At 33.3% G+C, this 13,478-nt stretch overlaps 1 protein-coding gene across 6 annotated transcripts; it reads right to left on the bottom strand.

Annotated features, from left to right (window-relative positions):
* Nucleotides 1–2,153: 2,153 nt before the first annotated feature.
* On the bottom strand, nt 2,154–13,348 carry LOC122514879. Of its 6 annotated transcripts, XM_043631977.1 has the most exons (12): nt 13,116–13,348; nt 10,937–11,066; nt 10,659–10,787; nt 10,316–10,482; nt 9,764–9,980; nt 6,838–9,678; nt 6,681–6,728; nt 6,348–6,554; nt 3,653–6,181; nt 3,287–3,407; nt 2,863–3,182; nt 2,154–2,650 (listed from the first exon to the last, which is right to left on the bottom strand). In XM_043631977.1, the coding sequence occupies exons 2-12, from the start codon at nt 10,941–10,943 to the stop codon at nt 2,592–2,594; spliced, it is 6,645 nt and encodes a 2,214-aa protein (XP_043487912.1). In that variant the 5' UTR covers nt 10,944–11,066; nt 13,116–13,348; the 3' UTR covers nt 2,154–2,591. The 6 variants fall into 6 exon arrangements, with proteins under 6 accessions (XP_043487912.1, XP_043487911.1, XP_043487907.1 ...); XM_043631976.1 differs by having other exon boundaries at nt 2,863–3,113; nt 6,348–6,728; XM_043631972.1 differs by having other exon boundaries at nt 6,348–6,728.
* Between the last annotated feature and the right edge of the window lie 130 nt (nt 13,349–13,478).

The raw sequence follows: 13,478 nt of genomic DNA on the forward strand, positions 1-13,478 counted from the left end.
TTATATTTTATATAAAAGTTATATTTAAAAATATATTAAAACATTATATATTACATTTAATCTAAAACATTGTAACCAAAAAATATATTAATAAAAAAATAATATCCAATTGAGAAAATATTAAATTTTCAATAAAAAAAAAAAAAATAAAAAACATAAATAAAAAAGAATGATTTAAGGAATTGTGGAACGATGACTACTTGCTGGTTTACTTAAAATTCAAATTCTCAACCATTAATTTATATTTATACAATATAAAACTAGATTTATCTGATCACGAAAACAATGTATGTAACATAAATGACATATACACATATTACATAATGTATGTATATACGCTTATGTTTTTATTATACCATAAGTATTGGCGAACAGGGTTGACGATACTTAACAAAGTTTATTAATAAAATGATAGCGCGAGAAGAATAATGAATTAAAAATGACAATGAGAAATGTTGCACGATTTTTTCTTTCTTTATAATTATCACTAATTAGTATACTAATTATTACTAAATTTCTTTTTGTTTAATAAAAATTTAAACAGTTCCTATATATACAGAGTGAGGAGGTGCTTTGTGTATCTTTACAAGAAATTATTTACAAAATATATTCATTCATATATTACCTATCAAATTAACATTGTATTAATAGTTTTTTTTTTTTCCTTTTTTTTTTGTTTATACCTTAAATCTTATCATTTTCATATTTTTTATGCATGGTTTATTAATGTATAATCCCAACGAACCGCATATTTTCATAAATAAAATAAGTCATTTTTAATAATAGCCTTATACCCCTGTGTATTTATTTATTTTTTTTTATTTTTCTTTTGCAATATTATGACCACCGACGAGCATTCCACTGAAAGACCGTGCTCACCAAATTTAAAAAATGAAAATTGTGTAGTTAACGTATTGAAAAATCTAGCGCATAGACACATAAACTTAAGTTCTACCAACAAATTTGTTAAAATCAATTGTTATTAATAATCTATATATAGTTGTGACAAGCATATATACATGGAAAATACTTAACGTAACATGTTGATATTCATTTTCAAAAAGTGCCATTTTATTTGAAGAGTACTTGAAAATCAATAATAAATATTTACAAAGAATTTTTACGCTCCCATTTTTTCTTTTTCAAATCTATCATTATTTATTATATTCAAGATATTATACTCATGAATTAATATTAAAAAATGAGTATAGCGAATACTATTTTCGTAATGCATGCATATTTCCCCGAATATGTACAAAATGAAAAATATAAAAAAAAAGAAAAGAAAGAAAAAAAGAAAGCAAAGAAAAGAAGAAGAAGAAGAAGAAGAAGAAGAAGAGAGAAGAAAAATTAGTTAAAATAAAATAAATAAAAATGACTACACAAATATTTAAACATTTTTTAAATAAAGCCTATCAGTGAAGTAATCGTCGGAGTAGCAGCGACCCAAGCCCACCATTTATTTAATGAAAAATTTATATCTGCAGGAATTAATGTGTTTTATCTTACGGCAGTACAAGTCGGATTCATGTTTCACCTAAAATATTTGATCTTTCTTTTACCACTATTATTATTTAATTCCCATGAATAAGAAATAAAAATGATACGAGAAGAGAAGAGATAATAAAGAGATAAAGATAACGTATTAAGAATAAAAAGAGCACGGGATAGTAGTTAATACCCTTTTCATTGGTGGTAAAAAAAAGAAATTCTTGCACAACAATCTGTTGGATATATTCATGAAAAAACGCGTCTACGTATATATATTTATTATTATATATATATATATGTATGTATGTATATATTATAATGCTGTAAATATTGACCTCAAACACGAAAAAATTCAACTTGACCGAATTGCACATATACATATATATATAATAATGCGAACCTCGTTCTCTATAAATGAATAATAATAATAACTTGTTATTGGTAAAAGAAAGTTACACAATGACTCGGCAGTTATAAATCCAGTTTAGTTACTTAGATCGAAATATACGCGAGACGTTTGAATGGATTCTGAGTAACTAAACTTTTGCTGTTTAATAGGAGTAAACTGCAAGAGGATAATGCTGGACGGTGAAAAAAAGTGCAGAAATATTTCCCCTTTTCTTCCATGTTTCTTCCATTTCACTTATATCTTCTTTTCCTTCTTCTTCTTCTTCTTCTTTTACGATTAGAAAATTCTTAGAGATTTAAGAAAGTAACATCTAATATAAACAAACATCATCATCATCGTTCAGGTGATAATACAAACTTCATTTGATGGTATATCATTAAAGGAAACTCGATAACTTTGTACAGAGTATAGAAAAAAATGTATCCATTCGTAATATTAATTTGTAATACTAGACAAATTGATGATATATTTTTTTTTGTTTTTTTTTTCCACCGTCCAGCGTTTCGTTTGCTATAAAAACCCCCGAAGAAACATATACAGCAATGTTTGTGCGCTATCGACACATACACATTCACCAGGTGGGGTCCAGCCACACGGCGATCAAATAACCATTTATAACAGATAGATAATCAGACGGATAGGCCTTGACAAGCGACGGTAGCTAATCACTGTCAAGGTCACTTCCCGAGGGTCATTTGTTTTCTCGGGATATTCGCCTCCGTTTTGCCTGTTCTGCTGCCTCAGCCGTTACTAAAACAATGTTCCCGCTGTACGAGGTGTTTTTTCAATTAAAACGGTATAGGGAATACGTAACTTCATTTATATTCAAATCAATTGTATATATTTGAAATGCATTAAATGTATATAAATAAAGCAAACAAAAATATTAAAGATATATTTTGAAATTTATAGTTATTATAATATTGCGATGATGAATTTTTAAAGAAACATTATATACATACCAGCCCCACTTCGAGTTTTTCTTCTATTTACATCTTCCGTAGATCTAGATGCACCTCTTGTATTGCTTGCCGGCGTTGCTAATGGTGATGATGTATTCTGTCGAACCGATCGTCTTGTTGTGACTTCTCCCACTGATTCGTTACTTGAGACTGAAGTACCGCGTAGCCTTTCTTTTCCAGCATTTACCGCTGTCGGTGTACTCGGTTGTTGTTTGGTTGTCAATAAACGGGCTTCTCTTTGCACTCTATTACTGGCATTGAAATTTGATATATTACTAGAATTAATTGGACTGCCAGAAACAGTTGTAGTTGAATTTGTTCTAGAATGATAACAATTCATTTACATTGAATACTTCTCGTTAAGTGCGGCTAATTCAAGTTTTACATTACGCTTGCACGTAATCACGTAGCAGTTATTGCTTACTTTTGATCTTTAGACTTTGGAGAAGCAGCGGATGTTTCATCTGACAATCTCATTCTTGCTTTTCCTACCGATTCAATCAATGGTTCATCGTCAGAAGAATCTACTTCTACCACAATGGGACCTAAAAATATAAAATTATCAGATCGATTAGATCGCAATGAGCGAATAAATCTAATCGATGAGAGAGCTCTTTTTAGGTTTTTATATTTATGATTGATAGACAAGGACAACTGACAACTAGAAATATTTCTGTTTTTGGCAGTCTTTCAAGTATTGTAATAATTCAACATAAAAAAAGAAAAAAAAAAGAAAAAAAAGAAAAAAAAATATATATAATATATATATATATATATAGTAAACACACACCTCTTTTAGTTTTAGCCAATATGTTGAATCCCTTTTTGGGTTCTTCTTTGCCAGGTATTTGCTTTTTGACGTTTCCAGTTTCGTCCAGACCCATGCAAGCCTTAATGAGCTCCGCAGCATTTTCCGAACATTTTCGTTTTCCTGGTCGTGGTTGGGGATCATCGGCTGTGCTTGATGCTACAGAACTTTCACTTTCCTGTCTTTTTCTTTTTCCTACTTTCATGGTTGCTGTATTAGGAGATAACTTGGATGATCCCAATTTAGGACTAGCCTTTGCGTAAGGTGATATACTACGTCTTTCTTCCAGCTTAGTAGGACCGTGCGGGCTGCTTTTTGGAGTTTTAGCAATATCCGGACTGTTCAATTTTTGCGATCTGGTTCTAAGTGATCTTTTTTCATTACTTTCGCTTGGAATTTCTATTAAAAGTTGTTCTAGCAAAGATTTAACTGGTCTTTTGATGTAATCGTCTGAGTTATTGGAGTTTAATCTTTCCACAAAGTGTGATTCGTCGTTGTCTTCGATGCATATGACATCCTGTCGGCCTTCTAACTCCTGTTTTCTTCTACGTTTCCTTTTGACGTGCTCTACATCGCTGGAATCTACTTCGAGATTTTGTGCTGCCGGGCTTGGAGTTTCGTCTCTTTGTAAAACAACTGGATTGGAATATGTATACAATGGCGGTGTAATCCTAATTGGCTGCGGATCCTCGCCAAGAGGTGACTGGATACTTAGATTTTCGCAGGCCTCGTTAGCAAGTTTCTTAACCAAATCATCTGTAACTTTTTGAAGATTCATTGAGGGTTCCCTGACTGAAATTTGTTGAGGAGGAGTTTGTACATTAGATTTTTGGTTTTGATCGATACACGATTCTACTTGAACGGCGGAGCCTGTGTTCAACGATACATTACTTTTGGAATTATCTGATTGATCAACTTGCCTTGTGTCGTCCACTTTAACATTGATTACAGGCTCTGCTTTGATTTCCGGACTGCGACTCTGATTATTTGGACATGTATTATCTGCCACTGCGTTAGCTTTATTTGTAACCATACTATCGATGAGTTTGTCTGTTTTAACTTTACTATATGTAACATGATTTTGAATTAGAGGCACACCATTATTATTCTGTCCATGAGGTTCTTCACTTAATCTAATTGCACTGTCACTTTTTTCCGCCACCATTTTTTTTACACTGTCATCAAGTTTGTCTTCCGCAGCTCTTAACACTTCGTGTTTAGAGTTTGCCGTACCCTGCTCGTTTTGGTTAATAGTACCTTCTAATTTAATGCTACAATTTTCTGTTTCAGAGAAGTTGCTTATTTGTTGATGCGCGCATTGTAATAAATTATCACTATCCATTCCACTGCTCATAGCGGTGGTCACGACAGTCACTGATCCTGTCACTAGTGGATTAGAAACACTTTTTTTTAGTTCAGTCATTTCTAAACTGGCAACCAAGTCACCGCTAGTTCTTGAAGTTGATATCATTAGTGTCTTTTCACTAGGTACATTCTTAGCATCTTCTTCACTAGAATGCGATGATACATTGCAATTGAGGTGATTTTCGAGATAACTTGCAACAGACACAGGACTTAATCTTTGCGGGGCATTGGACTTAAGAAGTTCCACGTGGGTATTTGAACACATATCACTACTATTAGTTGAGGAAGGCACGTTCTTATTGGTGGTTGGCAGGGATGGTTCCCCTTGAATAACACTTTTAGTGCTACTTTGTGTCACTGCTTCTGTTACTGGCCTATGTAAAGGTGATTCCCCTTGATTAGGTGATTTTTCTGAAAGAGCATCCATAGATTCTATTCCAGAATCTTCCCCACCTCCTCCACTACCAACTCTTTCTACATTAGCGTCCACACCAATTCCAATAGGAACTGTTGTATTCTCCAGTAACTTTTGCTTAACTTTAGCTTCTGTTACATTAATTTCCCCGATTGGTAAGGTTGGCTTTCCAGTAACTAAATCATTGCTTTGAGGTCTGGGAACTTGGTCCACTGTGTTGCTGATTATTGAACTTTGCGATGTTTTTAATAAACTTATCCTTTGCGAATTATCCAATTTATTCTCAATTACGGTTCTCTCAGCTTGTTTTATTATGTGATTTTGAGTTATCTTTTTGTTGTTAAAATGTTCTATCTTGTGCCTGTTAATAGTAGCATTAGTGTCATTCTTAATATTCACATGATTTTTCAATTTCTGTCCAAGACTTTGATTTTTCGTTAAAGCATTCGCATTCACTTTGCAATTGTCGATGTCTGGTTTATTTTTGACCATCGTACTTCTGTTCGCGGACTGTTGAGAACATTTAGATGCCGCATCTGTATGCACAGACACTTTAGCTTCGGTATTGCTTGACACGTTAGAATCATTTTGCATTATTACGTTTTTTGTTTTTAAACTTTGAGTTTCATTTTCATAAGGTACATTGGTAACATTCTTGGTACTTAAAAGAGTGTTCGGCGAAGAAGATTCAGAAGCAACTTTTTGACTGGTAGCCTCTGTAATATGACATTCTGTAAATCAATTACAAAATGATTTTTTGAGAGTCTTTGGATTGTACTATAAGTAAAAGACCTGCTTTTAATAATGTAAACAAACAAAAAAACAAAAATAAAAAAAGTTAACAAAAATAAAATATAATGTAATAATGCCATTTAATATAAATTTACAATAATTTACCTGACGAATGCAAATCTTTTTCATCCATTAAACTTAAACGCCTTCTTTTTTCTTGATTAATTAAATCGCTTCTTACGCCATTTATTTCCGTCAATCTAGAATTCACCGCGCTCAATGGATTGTTCTTTTCCACGGCTGACCTGTTTATGTCGCTGTCGCTGGTTCTCCTAATTTCTCCGACTTTTTTGACAGTTGTGAAATCGGTCCCTGTTAAAATTGCATCAGACTTTCGTATCACTTGATTGGAATCACCTTTATAACCGAGTTTTCTCCACTTGGCTTGATTATCTAAAATTCTACCACCCGACAATAAATTTTGTTCTCTATGCATACCCTCTCCAGATTCTGATTTCCTCTTGTTATCTCTTCTTTTGGTTTTACCTAAAAAGAAAAAAGAAAAAAAAAAAAATAAGAAAAAAACCAGTTTCAATACATTATATTATATGTTAAAATAATTTAGATATATTACTTTTTATTATTAACATCTTACCTCCCCCTATTTTGTGTTCATGCGTATGATTTTGTACATCGACTTCCATTTGATTTTTCGTTATGTTTTGCTGCGGCGTATTTAAAGGTTGATTTAAAATAGGAGACTTATGTTTAGACGGAGATGGAATTCTACTGTTCAGAGGTATATCATCTACGTCATTATTTTTACTCGAACTTGGTTTGATCAGAGCACCTTGCAGCCTTATAGAATCTACTGACATTTCTTGTTTAAAGGCATTAGGTTTAGCAACGACAGTTTGTAGAATATTATTCACTTTATTAATGGTACTGGCGCTATTGATCATCGCCGAATTGGATAGGGGTAGTTTGGAAGCAGAGGCAGTACCTATGATCATGCTCAGAGATGACTTTTTTTGCAACAATTTGTTCCCATCTGTACATTCTTTCATTTTTTTCAATTTTCCTTTCCTCTTTACACTAGCTATGTTGTCAGCTTCGCCATCTTTCAGAGACTTTTTTTCTTTTTTCTTAATTTGTACTACAGCAGCATTACGTCCTCTTAAAGAAATGTGTAAGGGAGGCACTCGTGGTTCATCACCAGTCCCTGAGCTAGAGATACCCGTGGTAAACATTTTGTTTACCGATTTATCAACTTTTCTAACGGGTGGTGTGTTTACAAATGATACATCGACTTTATACGCTTGGGTAACTGGTTCTGATTTTTCTAACTTTAAACGAAGTTTAATCTTTTCTCCAGGCATCGGACTGTGAGCGGAATCTCTGGTAGGTTTTATTCTGCTATGCTTTAAACTTCCTTCGCTGGCTGTAGATTTAACCGTCGTCTCGGAATCCGATTGATCTGTATTGGTCGTGGTATCGTTTCTTCTTGAAAAATTACTGTCTGCGTCATCGTCGGAAAAGATAGAATTAGATCTATCGTTAGAAGGGGATGGAAAAGAAAAGAAATCATCTTGATTATCAACTGCGCTTTCTGGTTCAGAATCAGAGCTCTCGCTAGGCATTGGTTCTAAATGACCTGTCAGAGGATTTATAAGAAATTGCCGAATTTTTCCAGTTGACGTATACTCTGGCTCTGGTGTCTCCTCCTCAGGTTTTGGGGACTCTGACGTTTCCACTTTATTAGTGGCAGCAGTCGCAGTAGTCGTAGGAGTATGATTCATAGTAGAGCCACACTGAGAAAAGGCACCTGGAACCTGATTAGAGACTGCGAGCCTTGTTGTATTAACTTGAGCACCCTGCGGAATGGAACTATTTTGCGTATTCCATGTAGGTCCATTAGCACTGCTGATACAGGTCTGATAATTTCTACTGAGAATGTTTTGACTTTGCCCATAACGAAAGTCTGTTGTTGCACTTGTATTGACATTTATATTTTTCAATTGATTATGATGTAATTGCTGTTGTACGTTCAATGTCTGACTTTGCTGTGTTAAATGAGGTTGTTGTGGTATTGGTTGCCGTGGATACGGTGGAGGAGTTTGTTGACGTTGATTACTTAAGTAACTTAGCCTTTGTTGGGATACATTCAATGTTACCGTTGGATGCTGTAGAACTTGTTGCTGTTGTAGAATTGGTTGATTAGGTAAAGATGTTGATTGCAATGGAGCATTAGTACTTTGCTGTTGCAACAATGCTTGTTGCGTTGTAGGTCCTTGCTGAGTTACCAATTGTGATGTGGTTATATTTTGTTGGTTTAATTGTTGCTGCTGAGCTAAGAGTTGATGTTGTTGTTGTTGTTGTTGTTGTTGCTGTTGTTGCTGCTGCTGCTGCTGTTGTTGTTGATGGAGTAATAATTGGCGCTGTTGTAAAGGTGTTCTAACTTGTCCATTCACCGAATGCCTAGCAGGAAGTTGACTCTGTATTTGCATTTGTGAAGGCCTGTAAGTCAATTCTTGTCTGATAGGAAACTTTTGCTGTATTTGTACTGGAGTATGTATTGGTGGTGTTTGTTGCTGTATCTGTTGTATCTGTCCAACAACTGGCACTTGATGAACAGTTTGCGGTGTCATTATATTTTGACTGCCACTGCCAACTACATTAACCGTATGTTGTTGAGGAATCGACGATGGCTGATTTGCATTAACGGCAGCAAATGCGGAAGATGGTGAATTTTGAGATATATCCGCAATAACGGCTGATCCTCCAATCAGATCTTCTGTTCTTAATGAATCCAAATTCGGTGGTGATTCACTTTGTACGGTTAGTTCTTTTCTTCTAACAGTTGGCTTCTTTGTAGGTCTCATACGATTTGCTAATCCTGAGTTATCAACAACAGCTGGTGGCAACATTTTCTGACCAGGTATCACATTATTTGAATGTGAGGTAGCATCATTTTGCAGAAGATTCACAAGTAATGGACTCGATAAAGCAACTTGATTACCACTACCATTGGAATTTCCTGTTAAATGATTACCATTGTTTGGTGACAGACTAGATGTTGTGGTAATCGGTGATTTATACTGAGTTGTCAATTGTCCAACTGTAACTACAGTTTGCGTAGTTGTATGACCGCTTGACAAGGCTGTGACCGTTGCCAAATTATCTTGTATTGGATAAGGCGGCGGTGGCTGTGTATGTTGCTTAAACTGAATTGTATTTTTTATTGTTGTCGCTTGTGATTCTCGGCTATGTATTGCTTGAGCAGCATGCGTCATGCTGGCAAACGGGAATGGACCATTATAATTATTTCTGGATGAAGCAATAGAATTAGTGACCGGTTGGTTGCCAGAAGTACCAACGCCATTACTACCAGCCGTTGACGGCACAGATTTTGCAAGAAAAGGTGGGATAGGATCACAGTCTGTCGGTGCCACAACATTTGGAGAACGAAATTGAGGAGCTTTCTCTGATGATGTACCTGAAACATTATATACAAAAGACAAAAATGAAATATATATATATATTTTTTAAATATATTTACTTTTAATATTAGACAAACGTACTAGCTGCTATTATTTGAGCAACATTCCGCAACGCGGAAGATATTGTTGATGTATTGCTTGGATCAGGTAAAGCTATAGTAGGATCATTGTCAGCAGTAACTGAACTATTTGTAGATTCATTCTGAGATTTATTTCCAGCATCCTGTGAAGATCCTGAACGTAAGACAATTTCTTGTGCCTCGCCTCCAAATCGACTCGCTATCCTTAAAGATATAACCTAGAAATACATTAATATATTATATTAACCTTTTGTGTACAGAATTGTTCAAAACCGAACGTTCTGCAGGGCTAAGCCACTGTTGTGATAGTCGTTTGAAATTACCAGCTCACATTTCTGGCTATACGCTAATATCACATATATAAACCTTTTAACCCTATCAATTGTTTTAACCAAACGCACATATGAATTTCTAGATCAAATTATGCAGAACGCATATATATAGCAATAGTCCACAAAAAGTTAATTACTTTCATAATTTTGCAATGAAAAAACTTTTATTACTGCTAATGTACACTATTTTATTGAATAATACTATAAAACAATAATTATACCTGGTCTCCTTCAACCTGTACGGAAAGAATGCCAAGTTGTGTAAGCAGTGAAGATCCTTGCGCTGCTAGTTCTCGTAACCGCAATGCAGCTTCTCTTGGTATGGAAAATGTAACCCTGACAGAATTCCATGGTTCTACTTTGTTAACTTTTAGACCATCTCCTTTCTCTGCAATTGATAAATCATTTTTCCTTTAAATATAAATAATTATTTTACACGATACAAATAACTTTATTATTATATCATATGAAAAATTTGCTTACAAATTATAAGATTAAAATATGTAAATCTTCTTGAAGAAAAATCAAAATAATCATTTTCAATAATAGATTCAGGAAACAAACCTTTACAAAGTAGAGATTTAAGACGGTCAACGATGGTTTTAAATTTATGTGGAAATTCTGGATCACCAAGGTCTCCCTCACAAGTTACCACCGTCTCAATGAGGTCACCATCACTATCTGCCGCCATGACTGAAATATATAATTTTTGTTATTTGCTTAACGAACAAATTCTTATCCATTTTTAATATATATATAATAATAATGAAATTTAATTAAGAAAATAAATAAATATATTAAACGGTTGATTTCAGTATTCTCCAAAACAAAGGAATACGTACCAATCATAAATCACATAACTACCCAGGTAGACACCTCTGGGTACAAAGACAATAAATTTGTGACGAGATGTTTCCTCGTCGGTTGTAAACCGACAGCTCCGAACCACTCCAGCACTAATGCACTTGCTTACTGTTTAAACAAACAAAAATAACAGACAAAAATGATGATTAAAATCAAACAAACAAGAAATATTGTAAATACATTTAACTAATACAACATTACCGTCTTGTTTCGTTTCAAAATATTTATATTGAATTTAAAGGTCGAAAGAAAAATTACAAAAAAAAATATAATAATAATAATAGCACGACCATATTTATAACTTCTTATAATCTAATATCTATTCATACGCTTTTATAACTATCATATATGATGAATTAAATGGAAGAAATAATGACATGTATTGAAGAAATGAACAGATTCAAGCGAACAGAATTCAAATAAAATATACAACTTTAAATACACCTACAATAACTTGTAGCTTTCGTATTTTGATATTTAGTAATTATTAAACCTTTGAATAGTGAATACTTTTGATCGAAGCGCTTTGTAGAGACGGAATACATTTTTAGCTAGCGTATGAGTTTCATTAATTATATCGATTATACTAATAACTACTAATAACAAATTATAATCATTATTCTCCCAAATAAAATAATCCAAGAAAGTTTTTGTTTAAGTATAATTTTGGTACAACAAGACTCGAAACAATAATTAATACACAAACCACCATTGCTTCATTTGTATTCGTACCAACATACGCATATAATACACACATCCATAATCCATACTGATAACTTTAAACGAACACATATATGCATTTGCAGCACTCAAAAGGTTAATAATATTACAAATATTGCATTTTTTTATTATCACACATTATCAACGGGTTTAAAATAAATTTAAAAAATATATTCATGTTACAATTTATAAAAATCTATAAAATGTTTATATCGGTGCGCATTAATTGTAAACAATAATTATGAGAATAATAAATATAAACAATAAAAAAAAATAAGTTTTTATTATTATATATTTTATTTTTCATATGAATTATTGCTTTTCCAAAAAAAAATTCAATTATATTTTATTTGTTAAATATATAAAATATTTTGTGGTTGGAGGGGCAGGAGGAGGGCAGGAGGAAGGAAGGAGGAAGGAAGGAGAGAGGAAGAGAGAGGGAGAGAGGAAGAGAGAGAGGGAGGGAGGGAGGGACAAACGAAAATAAACAATAGAATAAAACAACAAACATATGAGATACTCCAAATGTAATGTCATTAATTTAAAAGAACACAATATAAATAATATTCCGATATTCTTAACGATCATCGATTAATTTCTGTATATAAACGAAATAATATTGATCATAAACACAAAATCCTAGGTAAAAATATGACTAGGTTATAAAACTTGTCTATAATATTATTAAAAAGGATATACGATAATAATAAAAATATGAAAAATTGCAATTTAAACGATTGCAATATTTATTCTCAAATCGATTGACAACGGTGCAACGAGATAACATATTAAAAGAAAAGGAAAAATGAGAAGGGGAAAAAGAAAAAAAAATAAAAAGAGGAAAGAAAAGGAAGGAAAGGAAAGAAAAGGGAAGAAGAAAAAAAAAAAGAAAGAAGGAAAGAAAGGAAAGAAAGAAAGGAAAGAAAGAAAATAAAAGAAAGAAAGAAAGAAAACAGTCTCACCATTTATGAACGGCAATTAAAATCTTTTAGGCCACTAGACAGGGGCACACGATTTTTTATATAAGCAAAAATAGGTTATAGAATATTAATATAAAAACTAAGCGGCATAAAAGCAAATAATCTCGTTGATTTGAATAAAATGAGTATGTAAAAAAAAGAAAAAGTCCTATCGAGAAATTCCATAATGATTTTTGACGAAATAAGGCACCCAGACCATTGGATATCGGGGGGCCACCATTTTGTCCGTCGGGGGAGGTGTACGTGAAGTGGGCTCGAGCATGTTGAGGAGAGATAGACCGTCAAAAGATCCGGAAGATTTTCATTTGACAAATGTTAAATACCTATCATCGTTATGTTCGCATATCAAAATAATATTAGATTCAATGTAAGATCTATATGAAAGATTTATGATGATTTTAGTCCTCTTATACTATAAATTGATACCGTATGAAACATAGGAAAATTTTAACGTTACCCCATTTCTTTCCAATTTCGTGTGGGATTTCTCTCGTCGAAATCGTACGGAGACACACCACTAATGCACTTATCTTAACCTAAAATACACCGCGCGTAATCTTATTCCACTTTATGCACAATGCGCGCGGCGAAGATTGCGAAAAAACTCGACATAATCGGTAATATAAAGGGACAAGTCATAAAACGCCATGAACAATAACAAGGAGCCGCCATTTGCAATGCGAACAATTGACATGCGCAAATCAATCGCGCAGGGCATGCTGGGTAATATTGCGGCGCCATCTTACTAATTATTTTAACATCAGAGTTTCTTTAACCCCCTTTATGCCAATATGTTTAGAATTATTATTCGATACTCGCG

Source organism: Polistes fuscatus, unplaced genomic scaffold (genome assembly GCF_010416935.1).
Source record: "Polistes fuscatus isolate 324 unplaced genomic scaffold, CU_Pfus_HIC Scaffold16, whole genome shotgun sequence".
Taxonomy (NCBI): Eukaryota; Metazoa; Arthropoda; class Insecta; order Hymenoptera; family Vespidae; genus Polistes; species Polistes fuscatus.